At 32.5% G+C, this 23,131-nt stretch overlaps 2 protein-coding genes across 6 annotated transcripts in view; one reads left to right on the forward strand and one right to left on the reverse strand.

The window, feature by feature from the left end:
• The window catches only part of LOC127723449 (uncharacterized), a 33,477-nt gene extending 26,326 nt beyond the window's left edge, over nt 1–7,151 (reverse strand). Inside the window, exon 1 of one of the 3 annotated variants that reach the window (XM_052230082.1) lies at nt 7,001–7,151. The gene's annotated coding sequence lies outside the window, so the exon portion shown is untranslated. Of the gene's footprint in view, nt 1–6,856; nt 6,954–7,000 lie in introns of those variants that run through there. The other 2 variants (XM_052230083.1, XM_052230084.1) reach the window with 2 other exon arrangements.
• Nucleotides 7,152–7,325: 174 nt separating this feature from the next.
• Nucleotides 7,326–22,823, forward strand: LOC127723450 (uncharacterized). Of its 3 annotated transcripts, none has more exons than XM_052230088.1 (8): nt 7,326–7,405; nt 13,356–13,625; nt 15,067–15,206; nt 16,799–16,903; nt 17,700–17,807; nt 18,845–18,977; nt 19,879–19,954; nt 21,607–22,823. In XM_052230088.1, exons 2-8 carry the CDS (start codon nt 13,366–13,368, stop codon nt 22,429–22,431), a joined length of 1,647 nt encoding a protein of 548 aa, XP_052086048.1. In that variant the 5' UTR covers nt 7,326–7,405; nt 13,356–13,365; the 3' UTR covers nt 22,432–22,823. The 3 variants fall into 3 exon arrangements, with proteins under 3 accessions (XP_052086048.1, XP_052086047.1, XP_052086046.1); XM_052230087.1 differs by having other exon boundaries at nt 7,330–7,384; XM_052230086.1 differs by lacking the exon at nt 7,326–7,405 and adding an exon at nt 11,721–12,186.
• The last annotated feature ends 308 nt before the right edge of the window (nt 22,824–23,131 follow it).

The following is a 23,131-nucleotide window of genomic DNA, read 5'->3' on the forward strand; positions in this document are numbered from 1 at the left end:
GAGTTGAAAGTTTAAAGCAAATCTAAATGAGTCATGGAAGTTCCATCTTCACTAGCCAAGGGTTACGACCTGTCCCCCTCCAGTGGCTAGACCATAACCCTTGGCTAGCTAAGATGTGCAAGTTCTAATATGATATAACCAAGAAGAAATCATGTGTTCCCAATCCACCACAATCATCGAAGATCTACACTTGTTACAATGTCTGCCGCATCCTTAAATTGAACCTAGAGGGTGTGAAATTGAACTTATATGCAAAGGTCTGACATGTAGCATGTGAAGGCAATTTTAAATCTGATATCTTAGTTAATGCCAGTCATTGGAGTGAAAAATTATTATGATGGTAAATTTGGTTTGAAGAAGTGTCACATTTTGTCTTGTCAGGGCATTTTATAGCTTAAACAAGGAATTATTTGAATCTGGAATAATTTTGATTTCTGGAAAATTGATAAGAAATGTATACCGGTAATGAAAACTAACCCAATTTAGGAGGGTTTGCCATACTATATGGTATGGGTTTTACTCATTGATAAAATCTGTACAGTGACCTAAAGTTGCTTACATCCCCATCCTCTGGTCTCTGGTAGATAGTTGTTTCATTGGCAATCAGACCACATTTCATTATTTCTACATCAAGTTTAGATAATGCACACATCTACATTTTGTATATTACAACAAAATTCAAAATGTTTTGCCATCAATTTGAACTGGCATGCATGACTGGTGTGCTAACATCATTTGTTTTACCCAAAAAAAACCACAGAGAGTGAATGCAATAATCCAGCTGTGAGAAAATCATGCAAATTGAAAAGACAGAGCATGTTGTACTAATTCATGATAGAAAATCAATATGCCTGCATGAACATAATGTCATTCAAAAGCTTATCCTTATTACTGTTTTTCATCTCAGTCACAATGAGGCTTTCAGATCAGAGCAAAAACTGTCACCTCACTGAAAATTCAAGACATCTAGCACTGATTTCAGCAGAGTTTTTTGAGATGTTGATCATGCTACAACTGTACATTAAAAAACAATCTATTTTTCAATATATAAAATGAAGTAGCACCAAAAAGAGAAATTATGTCAAATATAAATATGCATATGAGATTTTGAGTTGGTGCAGAATCCTTAGTTGAACTCGTACTTGAGGTTGATATTTTAAGTTATTTCATATGAAGATCCTGAATATATAAACGATTTCTTAAACAACTCTGTTTTGGCACTTGCAATTTCTGGTTAGACGTTTTCCTCAAACAATATTGGTTATATACTCCTCAACCCTCCCACCACCACCAATACATTTGTTAAAAAATCATATTTGAAAATTTCTGACTAAGCAGTTTTATGCTATTAAAATGGGACTGTAACATAATTAAGATTCTGAAAAAGTTAAACAACATTTAACATTTTGACTCTGGACTGTTTGTCAAGGAATTCTTTTGAAATACAACTTGAATTCTTATGAAATACAACTTGTCAGTGATCTATGGCTGTAGAATTTAGAGAATACAGTTTTAGGACAAATTGGCACATGTCTCTGGAAGACTTTTCAGCACAAAGACAAATTGACACCATTTATTTCAATTATTCAATATTCAAACAGTAATTAACTTTAATAATAAATATTGAAACAGGAGAGCATGATATCCTTTTCAATTTTTTTTACTGTACCAGCCAAGATTTGATCCAGAGCCCCTAGCACTGCCACAGTAAACAACAGCTCTACCAACTGAACTACAGGGGCGTGTTTTTTTGTTCTTCGGTAGTGAGCCAGAAGAGGTCCACTTCTGTTTTTTTGAATAGGGAAGATCTTCTGGCTCTCTTCCACCTCTTCTTTTTTGATAGGTAGTTTAGACGGCAGAGGCACATAACAAACATGGCGTCGTTTAGTCTAAATGACATTAATAAATTTATGAATGCAGATATATTAGAATGTGAGCTGTGTTATAAACGTGTTTATGGTATGACAGTCTTAGTAGGACATCCCTGTAGGACGATAAGCTGGATAAATATAAGAACTACACGGACAATAACAGTTCAGGGACGACTATTTGATATTCTAGGGAAGGAATTTTGATTGATTGGTGTTAAACGCTACTTTCAACACTACGTTGGGCTATTCCGTGGTGGTCAGTTTAAATTTATAGATGAAGGATGGGGAAGGGAAGAGGGCATTATTAACTTTTTTAATCTGTCGCTAATTATGCCTATTATTCAGCTCTTACCAGGCAACCATATTCATATATGAAATCCTCCTGTCCCCCACCCCAATAAATGAATAAATATCAAATGGTTTTTCTTCTTATTTAACACAAGGTTAAATTGATTGATTGTTTGTTGCTAATTTTTAACGCCCAGTGACAAATATGTCATGCCTGTTCAGGACTCGGTTCAGGAAAACACGAGTTTAAAAGTCGGGTATATAATATAAAAACGAAGAGATGTATGATTGCTAATGAGGCAACTATCCACCGGAGTTCAAATATGAAGTGGATGTAAGAAATTATAGGCAATCGTAATTAAGGCCTTCAACAATGACAAAACCCGATACTGTATTAAAAGTCGTCTATAAAAGGCCCGACGTGAAAAGTGTGAGAAACAATTCAAACGAAAAAACTAACGGCCTAATTATACATAACAAAATAATTTACAAAATATCAAATATGAGTCGAGGCATGAACCAACGACAACCACTAAGCTATAGGCTCCTGACTTGGGATAGGCACACAAAGAATATGGCAGGGTTGATATAAAAACGAAGATTGCCAATGAGACAAGAGACCAAATGACACAGCAATTAACAGCTGTAGGTCACCGTACGGCCTTCAATAATAAGCAATGCCCATAATGCATAGTCAGATATAAAAGGCTCCGCAATCACAAATGTAAAACAATTCAAACGAGAAAACTAACGGTCTGATTAATGTACAAAAAAATGAACGAAAAACAAATATGTAACACAGCAACAAACGACAACCATTAAATTACAGGCTCCTGACTTGGGACAAGCACATACATACAGAATGTGGCGGGGTTAAACATGTTAGCGAGATCCGGCCCAACCCGCCCCCTAACCTGGGACAGTGGTGTAACAGTACAAGAACATGTTTGTGAGCGCTCAACCCTTCCCGAAGCTGGGACAATGGTGTAACAGTACAATATAAGAATAACCTGCACAAATCAACTGCAATTAGATTAACTCAAAAGATCGGTACGAGACACAAATCAAAGCACTGTAAGCGCAGTTAAGGCAGTTAACCAAAAATCAAGGCAAACGTAATTATGAAAACTGTGGCAGTGTTGCTTCAATTTTTTTTTAAGATTTGAAAGAACAAACATTAAACATTCGTATATTGTACATTTATGTTCATTATTTATGTTCATTAAATGAATTGATTATTTATGGCAAATTAATTAATATTTCATCAAGGTTTTCAAAAGCAACTCATATATCAATGTAAATGACCCCCATCTTCACCCCCAAGTGCATGATGTTACTCCATACCAAGTTTAAAATAAAATGACAGGTGATTATAAAACAGTAGGTCAAACATTCTCGGGCTTTACACTGCTTGAAAGATTTATATGTTTTCTTTAAAATGAGCCATAAATGAAAATTATTATAGGCCCAGAAATAATTTAATAAATAATTAAAGTAAATTCAATCAACCTAGACTCATTTTTTGCATCAATAAAATTTTATAATAAACAAGAAATAATTGTAACAGGATGCCGTTACGAAGTCTCCCAAACAAAGCCCCCATAATTCGTCATTCCCATGGTCTCCTGACATTGGGCAAAGTCCAGTTCATATTGGTTTGGTCTAGTAAAGTGATATGCATATGTGACACATAGGAGATTGACCCTGTATGTCATTCAAATCTTTTTGAAATGATGAACAGGAATAAATATGGTTTAGGTGTGGGTATCTCGACCGTTTACAAGTTCTCAAACAGGAGGGGATGGGGTGACCCCAGGGACTCCCCATATATTTCATTTGATTTGTTATATTGTCCCATACATGAATTTATATGGTTAAGGGGTGGGGATCTTGACTGTTTACAAGTTCTCAAACAAGAGGGGGTGGGGTGTCCCCATGGACTCCCCCTATATTTCATTTGATTTGTTTTATTGTCCCATACATGAATATATATGGTTTAGGGGTGGGGATCTCGACCATTTCCAAGTTCTCAAGCAGAAGGGGGTGGGGTGACCCGAGGAACTCCCCATATATTTCATTTGATTTGTTATATTGTCCCATACATGAATATATATGGTTAAGAGGTGGGGATCTTGACTGTTTACAAGTTCTCAAACAGGAGGGGGTGGGGTGTCCCCAGGGACTCCCCCTATATTTCATTTGATTTGTTTTATTGTCCCATACATGAATGTATATGGTTTAGGGGTGGGGATCTCAACTATTTCCAAGTTCTCAAACAAGAGGGGTTGGGGTGACCCAAGGGACTCCCCATATATTTCATTTGATTTGTTATATTGTTCCATACATGAATATATATGGTTTAGGGGAGGGGATCTCGACCGTTTACAAGTTCTCAAACAGGAAGGGACGGGGTGACCCCAGGGACTCCCCCTATATTTCATTTGATTTGTTTTAATGTCCCATACATGATTATATATGGTTTAGGGGTGGGGATCTCGACCATTTCCAAGTTCTCAAACAAGAGGGGGTGGGACAACACCGGGGACTCCCCCAAATTATTTTCATTTGATTTCTTTTATTGTCCCATACAAGTATATATATTATTTAGGGGTGGGAATCTCGACGGTTTACAAGATAAAGGTACATTTTCAAATTGACGGGGGTTGGGATGACCCCCAGGGACTCACCCGAAATTTTGGTTGATTTTTTTTATTGTCCTGTTCTCATTACTGAAGACTGCATGTGTCTATCACTTACTGTTTTCGAGAAATATTCATTTGAAAATTTAATAAAATAAAATCCCATAGGGTTCTATAGTAAACCCCTCCCTTCTTCAGGCCCCTCCAAATACCCCTAAATAGACCCCAATGCACAAACAAAAGATTATTGGCTCCGCTAGACATGTTAGTCTAATATTTTATGAAACCCTAAGTAAATCTGACAAACGGTCAAAGTTGTCTTCTTAGACGGTTTGAGTGGATTCGGTCCGACTTGTCTCGGGGACGAGTTGTCCACATTACTTAAAAAATCCCATTAACGTCGATTTCCGCATCTGTTTCATGACCTCGTTTCATTCATAAAATAACAACAACCTTATTTGGCAAGAAAAGTTAAAAATTACCGCCCACTTATATAACTTTATTTCCTCTATCATAGAGATTTGTTGTACATGAACAATATTCCTGCTCTTTTTGCTATTTGGGAAATATAAACGACTTGTAATTACCGATTTTCGGCGATGAAATATTTCATACAATTGTTCTTTGACATCGTAGCCAAAAGCACAGGGGATAATAAACTACGTACGGATTTCTATTGAGCACTACATCCTATGTGCATCTTCAAAAGTTTTGGGTAGTTCGACGATCATTTAAGGTTTTTCTGGTCATATTTTTTGTATCCCAGAAATAAAAGTATTAAAAAAATGTCCAATTAGTTATAAATAACATAATAGCCAGCTAGATAATAACAATGGCACGTATTTCAGCATCTATTGGGTAGAACACAAATCTAGGGTGCTCGCATAAGGCAGCTTAACTGCCTAAAAAAACAAAAAAAAACTTACATGACGACAATAGACACAAAGCACCGAAATAAAAGTATTTGCAATTACTGGAAGTTTGTTCAAAGCTAATAACTACTTATATTGAAATAAATCTTGTTCTCCCAGACTGAAGTATCAATCAGTACACAACCAACGGATTTATTAAAAATAAAAAAGAAAAAAAAACAGTCTGAGAAATGTCTGGTATACATTGTATACTTGCATATTGATACATATACAATGAAAATTTTTGAAAAGTGGTGGTCCGAAGGTTTAGACCATCGAAATTTTGCAATAGAAAGAATAGTTAGGACCAGAAGATTTTCTTCAAGGACCACGAGAGAAAAATGATTTCGAGAACTTTCCGATATCTTTGCTTTATACAAAAATAATCCAGTTTGGTTACTTTAAAAAAATTGGATAGACAAGATGTCCTTTTTGATCATATTCGAGACAAACATTGACGAATTTTTGTGCAGTTTAAGATTATTCTTAAAAATCAAATAATGGGGGTTTAAGCCAGATTTGTCTAGCAAAATTGATTTAGAGGAAAGAACAAAGAAAAATGTCACGAACAGAGCACACTTTTACAGTCATGTCTACCGGATGTATTTTAATTTTCTATAAAATCATCGTAAACTTCATTTATGTCATTCAAAATAACAAAAATCTGATAAATTCGACGGCAAATTGAATTTTTGTTTTATTGATCTTCCGTAGAATATCTCCAGAAGAGGTCCAGATTCATTTTTTTGGACTCTTCACCAGAAGACATTCTGGAGATGTGCAGAAGAGACCAATAAAACACGCCCCAGGAGTACTCAACAAGCTCAGGTAATGGATCCTAGAGCAGTTATATATCTACAATGTAAGGCCTAAGGGGAAGCAACTCTACATGGGAATTAGTCTTAGATGTAACAGTCTAGAAAACAACAAAATACAAGGTGCCAATTAGTCCTGGTCCCTAATTGTCCAAAACTGGTGCCGTTTTTTTAATTTTTTGGAACTGAATGTTGTAGTGAATTGTTTCCAGCAGTACAACTTGGATACAGGGAAAGTTTTAGTCTTTAGAAATCAATAAGATTTCATGTCTTATAATTTTTTAACTTCCTTTATAAATTCTATGAAAAATTCAATTAAATGTAAGTATTACTGTGATTAAAGACATGTAGGGCATTCCGACATAACGAATGTAGAGAAGATCCTCAGCTACCTGATCATTATCTGGAAAATAGTGAAACCGAAAGTAAGTATGAGCATGCGTACTATCTAATTACGAGAATACTGTTTTGCATACATTTCAGGTAGCCGATTATCAAAACTGTTGGTTTTTAAGAGGATATGAGAGTGGATTTATCGCCTGTCGACTCATTTAAGATTTGAAATGAGAGATAGCGTCAAAACATTGGTTTTTCCTCACACCACTTCTCTCTCTTCGGCGATGGTTCATTTTTCAAACTACTTTAAGAAACGAATCTAATCAGTCTTTTACTTTTGTAATTTTTTTCTCACTTTGAAATTTTTAATATACATTTTTTCATTATATACTAAATTTTTCACTAAGGTACTTTATGTTTCCGTAAAAACTTCTAATAAATAATATAATTCGTTTTCCAATTTAATCTTACGAAATTAACAAGTGATGGGAAAGACAATGTAGCAGATAAAGACTAATTTTCCCGTAATTCTGCTTTTGTTCTACGTAAAGAAATATGTCTTCCTGTCTCATGTTTCAATGTTTACCTTCTAATTACCATGACTGTCATTTTTAGTGTATTTGCACTCTCACTTTTGATTTAAACTTGGTAATTCCAATCGAGAAATTTATGACTGAATTTTCACATTGTTTTCCTTCTTTCAATTTTGTTGTTGTCGTGTTAGATCCAACACAACTTGTGGGAGCATGATCGTCTCGAGTACCGGAGGCCTCTGGACTGCTCCCAGGTTGGGTAAAATCAAAATCTCGAATGAGTATTCACTGCTTCTCTGGTAAACCTGACATTTGGAAGTAATACTAATAGAAAAGTACATGTATTTACATTTGTAAAGACCCTTTAACGACTAATAACTTAAAGGTTCACACTTTTACATTGTTCGAACATCATCTGCATAGCGTTCAGGTATGGTCATTACAACATTCATGTATAGTATTCATTCAAGGTTCGGTCATCATCCTCGCATCATAATGATGATCATTCATTTAGCATATAGTAAATGTTATCGTTTAGCGTATGGTATATAGTATCGTTTAGCATATGATATATCTAATCAATAAATGTTTTGTTTAGTGGATAGTTTATGGTATTGTTCTGGGGCCTTGGTGGCAGAGTGTCTCAGTTTAGCCTTAACTACTGTATCACTAGCCTGTCAACACTGAGGTTGTGAGTTTGAATCCTGCATGTGGCAGGTGCACTAGACTCCAATCTTAATTAACAAGGATTGTCAGTTTTCCTACCAAAGGTGTGTGGTTATCTCATAGGACTGCGTCTTCCTCCACCAATAAAAATTAACAGACACGAAATAGCAAATTAGTGCTGAAAGTGGTGTTAAACACCAATCTATCAATATGATATTGTTCAGCATTTGTATAAGGTATGGTCTATGGTATTGTTGATCTTACAGTTCGGTTGATTGGTTGTATTTATAAGTTAGATCACAAATTTTCTTAAGTGTGATTACCAAAAGCAAAACATTTTGGCAAATTCAAATAGAAAAACGATTAATTCTTATATATACCATGTACTCTAGACGAAATGATGTATGCTAAACAATACCATGTATGCTGAGAGAGCATTTATGGTGTAGTTTATAGTAGTGTTTATGGTACATGGTGTTGTTTGTACATTATTTGTTCAGCATGCAAATGGCATCCGTACAAAGTTTTCATTCAGATTAATCATACCAGTACATCATTTGATTCTTTATTCTTATAACTCCACAAATACTAACTGTTATTCATGTACTAACATTGACTAACATGACTAAAATAGCACAATAATAAAATGATTTATTCCATATTGGTATAATTATACCCCACACAGCATCACAACTCCTCTGAAACCACACTACAGAATTTCATGAAACTTTGTAGATAATAAGGACATACTCAGCATGTAGATGTGCATATCAACAGGAAATTATTATTCAATTTTTTTTCTAACAGTTATGCCCTTTGAATTTAAATTTTTGGCCTAAATATACTACTGCAATAGTTTTTATCATCACAACTCCTTTGAAACCACACAACAGAATTTCTTGAAACTTTGTAGATGATACATTCTATGAAGATGTAAATATAAAAATAAGAAGATGTGGTATGATTGCCAATGTGCATATCCACAAGAAAGTATGTAGGAGTTGTGAGTCTTTGAACTCAGGAATCTGGTGAGATAGTGTTAACCCAGTGACAATGTGGGGGCATGGGGTATGTGAGCCTGCTCACAAAGGTTCTTTCATTTAAGTATATTTTTCTATTTGAATTGGATTTTGAATAAAGCAGCATATTTACCTGAAGAAAGCCTTAAGGGATATTCATAGCGCTAAACTTTGCATGTTTTTACATCATGTACATGTAGTGTTATGGTAAAATGTTTGAATATAGAAAAAAACAATTTCTGTCTTTTGTTTCGGTAGATATTTGGTTTTATTTACTTTTGAAAAGCTGATATTCACTCCGGCCATTGGCCTCAGTGAATATCAGTTTTTGATTCAGCCATGCTGGATCTATGTGATCACTCCAGATTTTGAGATGGTGCAGAATTCTTAGTTGAAGACATATAATGAAACTAATTATGTGTTTTTATGACTTGCAGAAACTTTATACACCATTTTAATCATCTACTGCCAACTTTTGACAAGTTATTTGTCCTTAAATTAAAAAAATATCAGTTGAACAGCTACTTTATTTTCAATATACACTTGCATATATAGTTCCTTTGTATAAAATCAAAATTTATGATAAATTACTATTTATGAATTAAAATAAAAAAGTAATATATATCAAATTTAATCAGTTGATAAGAATTATGAAAGTATTTTTATCAGTATCTTATGCAAGTGTAAGTTATTGAATAAAATTTGGTACAAGATATGTATTAGTATCAAAGTTGATTCCCACTCTTTTTAGCTCACCTGGCCCAAAGGGCCATGTGAGCTTATGCCAGCACTTGGCATCCGTTGGTCATCGTCGTCTGTCGTCATAAACTATTTCAAGAATCTTCTCCTCTGAAACTATTGTGCCAAATACCTTCAAACTTTAACTGAATGTTCCTTAGGGTATCTAGTTTATAAATTATATCCGAAGTTTTGATCCATCAACAAACATGGCCGTCATGGCTTAAAATAGAACATAGTGGTCAAATACAGTTTTTGGCTTATATCTCAAAAACTACAGCAGTTAGAGCAAAAGTGAAAGGGAGTTAAAGTGATTAATGGGTCATGATCTATCTGTTATGAAATTTTCAAACAAGTTCGACAGCCCATTGTTGGGTTACTGTTGGATCTAGTTTATTTTTATTAAATTTTACTGTTTTTGGTTATTTTCTTTAATATTATAATAGATAGAGAGAAAGTATAAATGGCAATAAATGTTCAGCTATGTAAGATCTACAAATAAGTCCACATGATCAAAATAGTCAATTGACCCCTTAAGGAGTTATTGCTCTTAAAACATTTTTTTTACATTTTTTGTGAAAGTCTTAATTACTTTTTCAAAAATCTTCTTCTCTGAAACTACTTGGCCAAATACTTAAAAACTTTATTTTCCTTAGGGTATTTAGTTTATAGATTGTATTCAGGGATTTGAACCATTCAAAAACATGGTAGCAGGTTAGTAAAATAGAACATAGCGGTAAAATGAAGTTTTTGGCTTTCATCTCAAAAACTAAAACAGTAAGAGCAAAACTGACATAGGTGAAAGTATTAAACAGGTTTAGATTGACCTGTCATTTAATCTTCAGACCAATAGGACAACTTATTGTTGGGTTACTGTCCAGAAATAGTTAATTTTTTGGAAATTTTACAGTTTTGGGTTATGTATTATTTTTAATAACATTAAAGAAAGAGAGAAAGTGTAAATGACAAAATTGTTCAACAAAGTAAGATCATCAAATAAGTCAAATGCCTGAAACTGAACTTACAGGTGAGCTATATCAGGCTCTCACGAGCCTCTTGTTTTAAATGCTATTATTCCATTTCTTTCCATAGGCAAGTAAGAGTACTGATACACAACTGCCATTATTTACAAACAATTTTACTCAAAGGTGGTAGTATTAATTGGAATCACCTCCACTTTAATGCCAATCTTAATTGACCACAGTTAATATCCCTTGTATGACATAATTGAATACACCCTTTATTATACAGCTCAATTTATATCTTACATGTCTTAATACACTATTTATTGTCAAATTTTGACCTGAATCATGTCAATAGCATACCTATAATCACTTTGATCTACATAAAATTATTCTGTAAATTATGTCTCAAAGATGATAAAGTATTAAAAAGATGCATTTTTTTGAAAGGAAAAGACAAAAAACAAAATATGTATAAAAAATTGCAAGCAGGGTGTATTTAGTTGTAAAATCAGTTTTATAATCATCTGATATTAGTCAATGATTTAGATTAATTTAAGTTTCAATTTTAATTAATTTGCTTGAAACAATAAACAAATATATATAAATCTAACCTGACATTTTTTGCAATCAAATTTATTTGTGTTTCCCATTATATTGCTATTTAACAGTGCTACATGTAGGTATTTGTGCATGTATTTGAATTCAGGGGGAAAAGAATGAACACCAATTGAAAAAGAAATTAGTTATTTAATTTTTGTTGTCGAAAAAGTGTGTTTTCAATCCTCTTTCTGGAAATTATCAAGTCAAACTTTTAAAAAAAAAAATATGCTACAACTTCCGTTGAAGATTTCTTTTTTCAATATTCATGTCAAAATTATTTAATTGAAATAAGAAGATATTAAAAATCAGTGCCCCTTCTAAAAATTGAAATATCAAAAGAATTTGTATCAATATTGAGAAATTGTCCATCTTTTGGGCAATTGAATACAATTTGTTTAGTAACATTATGGAAATGAAATAAAACTGTTCATCTTCAGTATCACAAATTTTTATCAAAAATCATTAAATGATCATAACATGAGTTAGAAAAATTGCATACCTATGTTTAAACATAGAAATCTCCCAAAAGTAACCATTTACAAGTAAATTTAGGGAGACAAGCTTGTTCATCAACTGAAAAAACACCAATTATCTTTCTGAATTTTATGCCAGAGAACATGATTTGAAATTATGCACACAACTCTTCCTGTCTTTCCATCAGTGATTTTGATTTACTCTGATTGTCAGTAATACCTTAGAAGATTTTGATTACTCTGATTGTCAGTAATACCTTAGAAGAAGTACATTTATTTATGAGAGTTTCATGAGCTAAAAGGGGTGATTTCAAAAAGGAAAAATAACACTGGTAATATTTTAGTGAAATAATATTGAAAATGATGTTCAATTCTTGTGTTGTCTGTTTTTTTTTTTAACTTAGGATTTTAGATTCTCCCTTTGTTTCTACTCTGTAAAAAGATTTGAGTGTTAAACACAAGACTTTAGCTGTAATGGTTGTCTGTAAATGTCTCACAGAAGCTTGTATAAAGAAACAAATATTGAAATGAGATTAAAAAAAAATGTCTGACTACCTGTAACTAAAAAATGGCTGGATCACAGCACTGAAGATTGAATAAAATAGAATAGAAATTTTTTTTCAAGTCGGGGATACATGAAACATTACAAACATAAGCTCTGTAGAGCTTTTTGCCGACATTCATAACAATTACAACACATACAATATTAAGACATATAAGACATATATAACATACACATTAGACATACTTTTCTACATTGGCTAGAGGTATAGGGGGAGGGTTGAGATCTCATAAACATGTTTAACCCAGCCGCATTTTTGCGCCTGTCCCAAGTCAAGAGCCTCTAGCCTTTGTTAGTCTTGTATTATTTTTAATTTTAGTTTCTTATGTACAATTTGGAGTTTAGTATGGCGTTCATTATCACTGAACTAGTATATATATTTGTTTAGGGGCCAGCTGAAGGACGCCTCCGGGTGCGGGAATTTCTCGCTGCATTGAAGACCTGTTGGTGACCTTCTGCTGTTGTCTGTTCTATGGTCGGGTTGTTGTCTCTTTGACACATTCCCCATTTCCATTCTCAATTTTATACAAAGTAAAACAGCTATATTGCATAAGCAAAAATGTTCATATGTTTTGGAGTTTAGTGTGACGTCCACTTTCACTGAACCAATATACAATTTTATTTAGGGGCCAGCTGAGGACCACCTCCGGGTGTGGGATTTTCTCGCTGCATTGAGGACCCATTGGTGGCCTTCAGCTGTTATCTGCTCTTTGGTCGGGTTGTTGTCTCTTTGACATATTCCCCATTTCCATTCTCAATTTTATATCTCATGTACATGTATATATAAAAAAAGACATGCTTTGATTTTCAAAAGTGATTAAACCAAACATCTACCTGATCAATGTAATTTATTGTATAATATTGCTCTAACATGTCAAATCTTCTGCATAAAAGGATATTACTGTAATCATTCAATTTTATCTTTCTTTTTTTCTTCAGAAAATTGACAATGTTTAAGGCATTAGACAAAGTGAACTATAACACACTGAACCTCAACAAACCTAAGGAACCAGTCAAAGAGATAATTAAACCAATTTCATTGGTACAGATAAGTTGTCGAGTGATCAATAGATGTGATGGATTAACCAATCATGCGATACGTTGTGTACCAATACACTTAGCAGCAGATTTACTCAGGGCAGCAATAGAGAAGGCACAACCTAATGCTATCAGTGCTATCATATCAAACTGGCCACATACAGAATTATGGTAGGTTTGTCAAACTTGTGTTGTTGGGTTGCTTTTTTGTTGACATTTATAAAAGGGGACAGTAGTTCAAATCTGGTAAATTGATTAGAATGCAACAAATCAAGGTTACAAACAAGCACTGTCACATGTTACTGTTCTTGGGAGTTGACCTCTTGACCTTCAGATACAATTTACCTGATTTATGTTAGAACTATCTCTAGAAAAGTTTGCACACATAAAGAACTCATCAAAGATAATAGGCTTGTAATAATGTAAGCAAGATATCTACATCAGATACATCAGTGCTACTAAAATCATACTAGGCTTGTAATAATGTAAGTAAGATATCTACATCAGATACATCAGTGCTACTCAAATCAAAACAGTGAGAATGCCATATCATGAAAAGCTTTGAAAAGCATTTTTACAAGAAGTTGTACCAAATCTGGCCAAGCTTGATATATTTGTAGTACTTAAATTCTTAGTTGTTAATTTCTGTGTCATTTGGTCTCCTGTGGAGAGTTGTCTCGTTTGCAATCATACCACATCTTCTTATTTTTATATAATAATATTTATCTCTTCTATGAAATATGTTGTGCATTATAAAAAAAATTAAAAAAAAAACCCACTATGATGAGTCAATAGAGAACATAGTTTACAGTCCATAAAAAGATGTGCACATAAATTTAGAGGAAAAAAAAGGCATTCCAAATATAAATGGATTAGCAGGTAATTATAATGATAGCTTACTGCTATGTTTCAATAAAATAATTAATTAACTAAATAAAATTCCAAGGTTTATCTAGTTTAATTATCTGACTCGCATGGTTTTTCTACCCCTAGACATAGATTGCCTTAGTCATATTTGGCACGCGGCGTAAACTAATCACCAATCAATCAATCATATGTGGCACAACTTTTCAGAATATTGGGTTTTTAAAGCTCTTCAACTCCCAGTTTGATTTGGCCTCCAAACTGTTCACATGTTATTACTATTGTAAACATATTACTTAGGCATTCACTTTTGACTAAAATGGAAACATATAATTTTAGCTGTAATTGTTTTATTTCAGTTGTACACATAACTCTTTAGAGGTTCTCACATTTTACTTCAGTTACACACATATATCTTCTTTAGTAGTTAAACTTCTTACATTTTACTTAAGTTGTACACATATTACTTCAGTTTATTACTTCAGTTGTACAAATATTACTTCAGTTGTACACATATTACTTCAGTTGTACACATATTACTTCAGTTGTACACATATTACTTCAGTTGTACACATATTACTTCAGCTGTTCATATTTTACTATAGTTGTTCTAATATATCTTTTACTGTTCATATTTTACTACAATTGTTCATGTACTATGGTTATTCAGCTGTTTACACTTTACTGCAGCTGTACAGTTTTTTTTTACTGTGAGATGCAAAATACATTGAAGTTACTTCTATTTCAGTTTTAAGGATATATTACCACCCAAGCATCATGATATTTTTGAAGAGGAAATGGGGCATGATTTGGTAGTGTTCAGAGGTGTGATCAACAGAACTAAATATTGTAAACTGAAATCTATTGACTTCAGAGGACTTAAATTGAGTAAGTTCCTTGAAAAAGTTTCAAAAAAGTTGATATCATTATCTTAATAAATATTAAAAAAATCTATTCTATAAGCATGATAAGGTACAATCAACAGTTTCACAGAAAATCCCAATCTAATTAAAAACCAATCTTGCATCGCTCCCATCTCCCACGAAACATAACAAAAATCAGGATCAATTCAATGAGAGATTCATTTTTTGTCGAGCCTTCGACTTTAGTCGAAAAAGCGAGACATAGCGATCCTACATTCCGTCGGCGTCGTTGTCGTCGGCGGCGTCCACAAATATTCACTCTGTGGTTAAAGTTTTTGAAATTTTAATAACTTTCTTAAACTATCCTGGATTTCTACCAAACTTGGATAGAAGCTTGTTTATGATCATAAGATAGTATCCAGAAGTAAATTTTGTAAAAATAAAATTCCATTTTTTCCGTATTTTACTTATAAATGGACTTAGTTTTTCTGCCGGGAAATATTACATTCACTCTGTAGTTAAAGTTTTTAAAATTTTAATAACTTTCTTAAACTATCCTGGATTTGTACCAAACTTGGACAGAAGCTTGTTTATGATCATAAGATAGTATCCAGAAGTAAATTTTGTAAAAAAATAAATCCATTTTTTCCTTATTTTACTTTTAAATGGACTTAGATTTTCTGTCAGGAAACAACACATTCACTCTGTGGTTAAAGTTTTTAAAATTTTAATAACTTTCTTAAACTATCCTGGATTTGTACCAAACTTGGACAGAAGCTTGTTTATGATCAAAAGCTAGTATCTAGAAGGACATTTTGTAAAAAAATAAATTCATTTTTTCTGTATTTTACTTTTAAATGGACTTAGATTTTCTGCCAGGAAACAACACATTCACTCTGTGGTTAAAGTTTTTAAAATTTTAATAACTTTCTTATACTATTTTGGATTTGTACCAAACTTGGACAGAAGCTTGTTTATGATCAAATGGTAGTATCCAGAAGGAAATTTTGTTTTCTTCCAGTTAACATTACATTCAGTCTGCAGTTAAAGTTTTTAAACATTTATTAGATTCATAAACTATCCTGGATTTTTACCGAACTTGGACAGAAGCTTCTTACAATCAAAAGACAGTATCAAGAGGAATATTTTTATTGATTTACTTCCTGATTTTTGTTGAGCCTGCGATTAACAGAAAAAGTAGGCGAGACACTGGGTTCCGCGGAACCCTTACGAATTTTAATTAGATTGAGATAATACTAGAGTATTCGTTATTGTATTTGATAGTAAGAATTAATAAGTTTGCTTTTAGCATGTTTAGTTAAAACAGAATTGAATTATCAGAATGATTTTAAAAATTAAAATAGATATAAATGGTTTTAGGGGATATACATGTAGGGTACACTGAAATTAGATTTTTTAAAGACCAGATATAACTGGGAAAAAGATTAGCAGAGGCCCAGAAACCTAGTCTACTAAAGTTTGGCCATAAAATTTTAGCTAATAAGTTCCTAGTGCTTATCTTTCATATTGTGGAAAATTGGGTCCTAGATGGATAATGTTAGTCTTTTTTTCTTCTGTGTAGATGTTTAAATAAAATAGTATTTACTTATTTTATAGATGGAACATTCTGCAAGCTGATTGTACAGATGTGGCCTATTTTGTCATTAAAGAAATCACAACAAAAAACAAAGAATTTAGTGAAAACAATAGTCAAAAATGCTGGTAACGATTTTTATAAGAGCTTCAATTTTGGCAGACAACTGTTGATATAACAGCAACTCAATTACATGTACACCAAAAACCAGAAAACATCTATCTGTGGCAAACCAAAAATAGTTATGTTTGGAAAAAATATAATGATACATTTTGGCATATTATAAACCAAAATCATTGAATAATAGATAAAAAGGAATTACATCAACCAACAATAAGCAAAGTAATACTGAGTTTTAACATAAGGTCAAACTAGTATATAAAGGTCACCCATGGGATCAGAGAAACCTGACCTTATATTATAAAATGAGATGACTTTTAAATTGATGTTCAAAATGCATAGGTATAACCACAGCTATACAAGGGAAGTTTTCGCTTTATAGCAAGTTTGTGTGTATACAATGCTTGTAGTTCATGATTGCCTATGAAATAAAAGTTCCAATTCTGTAAAAAACAATTGGGACATTAAGTAAACAAAAATACCCCACTTGACCTACAAAAAAAATTATATATAGTTTCACTCATCTATCTTAAATTTACTTAGAATTTGATTCATGTAATAAAATGGAAGTACATTGTAAGTGCTTTTCCGTTACAAGCCATAGTTGTAAAAATTACATGTTTCATTTTGCTAGAAAAAAAAATCCATACCTTTTGAAAATAAAATATCAGGATTTAAAATATTTTGCAAAATTAAAGTAAAGCAATGCATCTATAAATTTAATATATTTTTGGTTGGAAAAGAAGTAATGATTTTATAATACATTTTAGGTGTGAAAAGAGGTAATGATTTAATATATTTTAGGTGTGAAAAGAAGTCGTTTGACAGATGAAATTTTGCCAAAGATGTTGGAAGATCTGCTGTGTCATGAGATGGTGAAAAATTCCACATTCTCTATATACATTCCTAAAGGTAGATAATTCCACATTCTCTATATACATTCCTAAAGGTAGATAATCATAGTGTTTAATGTCAGGGCTTTTCCAGAATTAATTGAATGGAGGGGTGGGAAGGCATTTTTATTAAAATTTGATGTGTGGGGGTTAATTTAGACAGGTAGCCTTAACAATTATTGGAAATAATCAATTAAAATGTTATGCATGACGGGTTTAAATAAAAAGTGCCTTCTTACCCCCCTTTCCCCCCTACATTTATTTCTAGAATAGCCCTGAATGGAAATTTTGCCTTAGGGCTATTCCTGAAAAAAGGGTACAGGGGAGTTGGAAAGCTTTTTATTTTATGCCACCATGCTTAAAATAATTTTAATTGATTACTCCCTAAAATTATTCAGGCTATCTTTCAAAAATAATCATTATCATGGTGTTTGATGAATGAAATATTTGTCTGGGGTTGTTCAAGAAATAAATATTAAGGTGGTCAGAAAGTTCTTTTTATTTAACACCACCATGCATAGAATTTTAATTGATTACTCCCTAAAATTATTTGGGCTATATTTCAAAAATAATCACCATCATGGTGTTAGATGAATGAAATATTCGTCTTGGGGTTGTTCCAGAAATAAATATTTAGGCGGTCTGAAAGCTCTTTTTTTATTTTACACCATGCATAAAAATGTGATTGTTTCCTTTAATTGTTCAGGCTATATTTCAAAAACAATCATCATCCATCAAATTTTAATTAAAGTGCCTTCCCACCCCTCATACAATCAATTATTTAACAACCCTTAGTTGTTCCGGATAAATTTTGTAAAAGTTGTGTTTTTTTTAAATATGCATATACCCTCAATAATATTTTTGCTTAGAAAATTTGTTATAGAACATAAGTTTTCAATGTCCTCTTGGTTACTTAAGACTCATTTTTAATACACCATATCATTTCTCTTCCATCAATTTACAGAACTAAACAAATTGAAAATTAACTTTGTGGCACTTGAATAAAATGTGATATGTTTTGACAGAGCAATTGTAAATTTGATCTCTTTATTTCAGGTGAGAAAATGACTGTAAAGATGGACAACTTACAGTTTTCTACAAACAGAACATTCTTTATGGACTACCTCATATGTAATGGACTAAGATCAATTACACCTTTATCTATTTCTGTGTCTAATATTTGTATCAAGTAAGTGACATTTTGGTTAGCATAGTGCTTGCCTTAGGGCCTTTTAGCATCATGGTAATGTGATGACAATCTGATTAAATACAGATCCTAAGTCCACTCATTGCTTGCAAGGATCTGAAAACTTTTCCATTCTACTGTTTTAAAGACCTTTCGGGATCCTCTGGTTTTGTCATAATGATACACCCCTTCCAAATTTTATAGGCAGGAATTTCATTGGCTGATGTAATAATTACCAGAACAGAAAGTAAAACGTATTGTTGTCAGATCCTTGTAAGCAAAGCTTAGATACAGGATCTGTATTCATCCAGATTGATGTGATGCTATACTGTAAATTCAGAAATTATTGCGTGCATTTATTATTGCGATTTTTCAAAAATAGACAAGAATGCGATTTTAATTATTGGGATTTCAGAAAAATCTACATACAGATCTATGTTTTAGTTATCAAAATGCGAGTTCTTATTATTGCGATACTCACCTAGTCGCATTATTCACATTAATAAAAACCTCGCAATAATTTCTGAATTTACAATATTAGTTAGATAAGATTCACAACTAAGCAAACATAACTGATAGCAATTAAGGTGAAATTAAAAATCAATAAGGCTTATTATTTTTTTAACCTAAAGAACCTCTAGTTTCTTTTTAAATTTTTCTCCGATGATAAATGTTGCATGCCACATCTTTTGAAATTTTATTCAGTACCTATAAATGGACACATGGGGGAAAGGGGAAAGCAACACTGAATTCATAAATAGCATAACAAAAAACAGCAATGACTTCTGACATAGTTTCAGAATATATTTAAAAGCTTTTTTGTGTCCTCTTAACTTATTGAATTGAGTTGATTAAGGTAGTCCTAATAATCTAATATTGCTATGTTTATACATTTCTTTTGCAGGTCTGATTTAATGATTGGAGATGATGTAATGGACTGCTTAGCCCCTTTTATTGTCTTGAGAGGCTTGGATCCAGAGGTTTGTCTTAAAATTAATATCCCAACTTGACCTTAGAGGTTTCAGCCTAGAGATTTGTCTTAAAATGCACAATTTATTTTATCCAAAATAGATAGTCCTGTTTGTTGTCCTTGGAGGGTTTCAACAGAGGTTTGTCTTAAAATAATTACCCCTTGAATTGTCTTGAGAGTTTTAGACTCTGCAATATTTCTACAAACAAAATGCCCAATTTAAAAATATTATCTTCAGTGGCTTGAATCCATAGGTTTTCATTAAATTAAATAGCCCCATTTTAATATTGTTTAGGGAGTCTAAACAAGAACTCAGAGGTTTGACTTCAAATATAAAGCCCCTTACATTGTCTTGATAGGCTTGGACCCACAGATTTGACTTCAGGTCAAGAAACAGCAAATGGGCTATGTCATGATTTTTCCTAAAATGTTACATACAAGTTTTGCTTGTTGAATTATATCTGAAAATAGAAAAAAAAGCCTTTAAGTCTTTTATTTTCTGAAATATAACTGATTGAATTCTTTCAGAAAAGGTGAACATTTGTGTAGAAAGCACATAAAATTGGCGAAATATGTTCATAACTTTGTCTTAAAACCATCAAATCTCCTTTTTCAAATCCATAGATTTTTCTTAAAAACTATATCTTGTTTATACATAAATTTCTGTTTTGATGATATAAAATAATCATTGGAAATAATGTAGTGGACATTTTTAACCCAATTTATTGTCTTATTTGGGCTAAATAGAAGCATTTGACCTCAGAAGAACAATTTTTGTCAATCATGTTAGTTGAGATACTTTTTTATTGGTTGACATCAGTGTTTGAGATACACATATAGAATGTATTTTTGTGATTTTACCAAAAGAGATATATAACCACACTACAATAACTTATCAAGGAAGGTTATGAGAAAGATGCATTTAAATGATTAGTTTTTTTACTACACAGGTTCTTTGGTTGTCCTCATAAATAATTATTTAACTGTTATAGTTACAAATTGTTTAATACAGGGTCCCAGTTTCGTTAATACTATAGGGACATTTTAACTCAATTATTGGTCAACAATATCTTCTAATGTTAATCTAATATTATTACTGGTGTGATTCGACATTAAGCATCGTTCTGATTTCTGTGGATTCAGTATTACTAGTGGGATACCAATTTTCGTTAAGTTTGTGGGTAAAAATTAACCACTAATTCAATAGTTCAAGGAAGTGTTAAATGTCTATTTGCTTTTATGTATTCTTCGGCAAAACCATTAAATCAAATATCCACGAAAATTAAATTTTTCTTCAATCAAAGAAAATGGGAGGCCAAGAAATTAAATGAATCCACAGTATGCATAAAACAGTTGCCACTGGACATTAAGTGAACAAAAATCAATCAAAAGAAGCCATTGGATTTGACTTTTGAATCTATTAAAGCGTAATGTAAATAACAGAAAGTATGAAGTAAGCAGCAATAAAGCAGTAACTAAATAGCACAAAAACCAGAAGATTTCTAAAGTCTTAGAAACAGTCTTGGCAATCACACCACATTTTCTTTTTTATATTGAACAAAAAACAAATGTCTGTACAATATTTTTAGGTCTAAATCACCCAGGGTGGAGTCTAACCCAATCATATAAACCAACAAAACAATTTATTATTTTATTTTTTAGAACATTGAAGGAATCGAGCTGAAGCAACTTGAAGAGGGAATTTTCTTCCTTGTAGCATCAGACCTTCAGAAATTTAAAAACGTTCGTGCATTAGATCTTCAGGACTGTAATATTTATTTACAGGAAGGTCGAACGAGAAGTAGAACTGCATTACGAAATAAAATAGTGGAAACTTTAAACTGTTTCCCAAACTTAATTCGATTGGATCTAAGCTTCAATTACCTTCTTGGTTGTCTTGGTGAGATATTAACAGCATTAAAACAACCCCTGGAATTTCTCAGTTTAAGGGGCTGTGACTTGAATGAAAACGACCTGTCATGTTTGACAAAGTCTCAACATGCAAATCACTTAAAGGAACTAAATTTAAGTAAAGTGTGCCAATTTTCTATCTATGACAATGATAGGATATCGCCTATGTTTTTGTTAAAGATCACAAAACATTTTTCAAGTGTAAAAATTCTTAGTCTAGCTCAGAATCATTTACCAGATGCTTCAGTGTCGGAATTTTGTCATATTTTACGCCATGATTTGGAATTCCTTAAAGTTCTAGACATTGCAGGGAATATATTGACAGAAGAGAATTTAACGGACATTACGAAAGCTCTAGCTCACATCAAATCGATGCAGAAATTCCGTCTGACTTGTACAAACAATTTATTAGAAGATGCTATGGGACCTCTTGATGGTGGAAATAATCAAGAAGATCTGAAGAAAAAATTTTGTGGCGTTCTATCCTGTCTGGGTCGTGATGATATAATCGTGGACATTGTCCGTCTTTCTTATGCAATATTTGTCGACTTGGTTGATATAATGGACCCAGAGTGAAAAAGTCAGTCTGTTCATATGCAATATTTATACAGTTGGTTGATATAATGGAACCAGAGCAGATTAAATATGTAAAAGATAGGTCGGAATGTATTGAGATGTCATTTCTTAGTAAATGTGAATACAACATTTCGTTTGACAATGGTGAGGATGCAAATATGGTTTGATTTGTCAATAATATACATGTGCAATTATTCGATCTATTATAAAGTGAGAATTTTTGGATTATTCACAGTTGACATTTATTTGAAAATAGGACATTTGACATGCAGAACCATCGTTTCTAATATGAGGCAGAAAAACATCGGAATAAAACAGTGCAAACAATGTCAGTTGAATTAGGAGTTTATAAATAATGTTCAACTTTTGGTGCATTAAATATTGTTTTCTTTTGAGAGTTTTTGAAAAAGGGGAATTAGTTAATCTAATTAGTTCCAGCTTAAAAATATTGGACAGTATGAATACTGGTTTGACCCCTCCACATGTTGTGCCTGTACCATTTTAAGGCTTTGTTTCAATATCAATTTTCTATTTTTCTCGGAAGAGGCAGTTGTTGGTGCTGGGTGTTGTCTGTTGTAATGGCTAATGTTCTTACTTAAACAAAACAAAAAAAAACAAAAAACTGGTCAACCTATATAGCTACCTTAAGAAACTATTTTCATTTTTTTTGTTAAGGATGTTTGCTACTCTTGTTGTTTAC

The sequence above is a fragment of the Mytilus californianus genome, unplaced genomic scaffold (assembly GCF_021869535.1).
Source record: "Mytilus californianus isolate M0D057914Y unplaced genomic scaffold, xbMytCali1.0.p SCAF_13, whole genome shotgun sequence".
Classification (NCBI taxonomy): Eukaryota; Metazoa; Mollusca; class Bivalvia; order Mytilida; family Mytilidae; genus Mytilus; species Mytilus californianus.

Bases quoted from the DNA above. Each gene is read 5' to 3' on its own strand.
- LOC127723450 (XM_052230088.1), top strand. From the start codon at position 13,366: ATGTTTAAGGCATTAGACAAAGTGAACTATAACACACTGAACCTCAAC. The intron at 15,207-16,798 runs GTAAGTTCCTTG...CTTATTTTATAG, and splicing joins CTTCAGAGGACTTAAATTGA to ATGGAACATTCTGCAAGCTG. The intron at 16,904-17,699 runs GTAACGATTTTT...AATATATTTTAG, and splicing joins AACAATAGTCAAAAATGCTG to GTGTGAAAAGAAGTCGTTTG.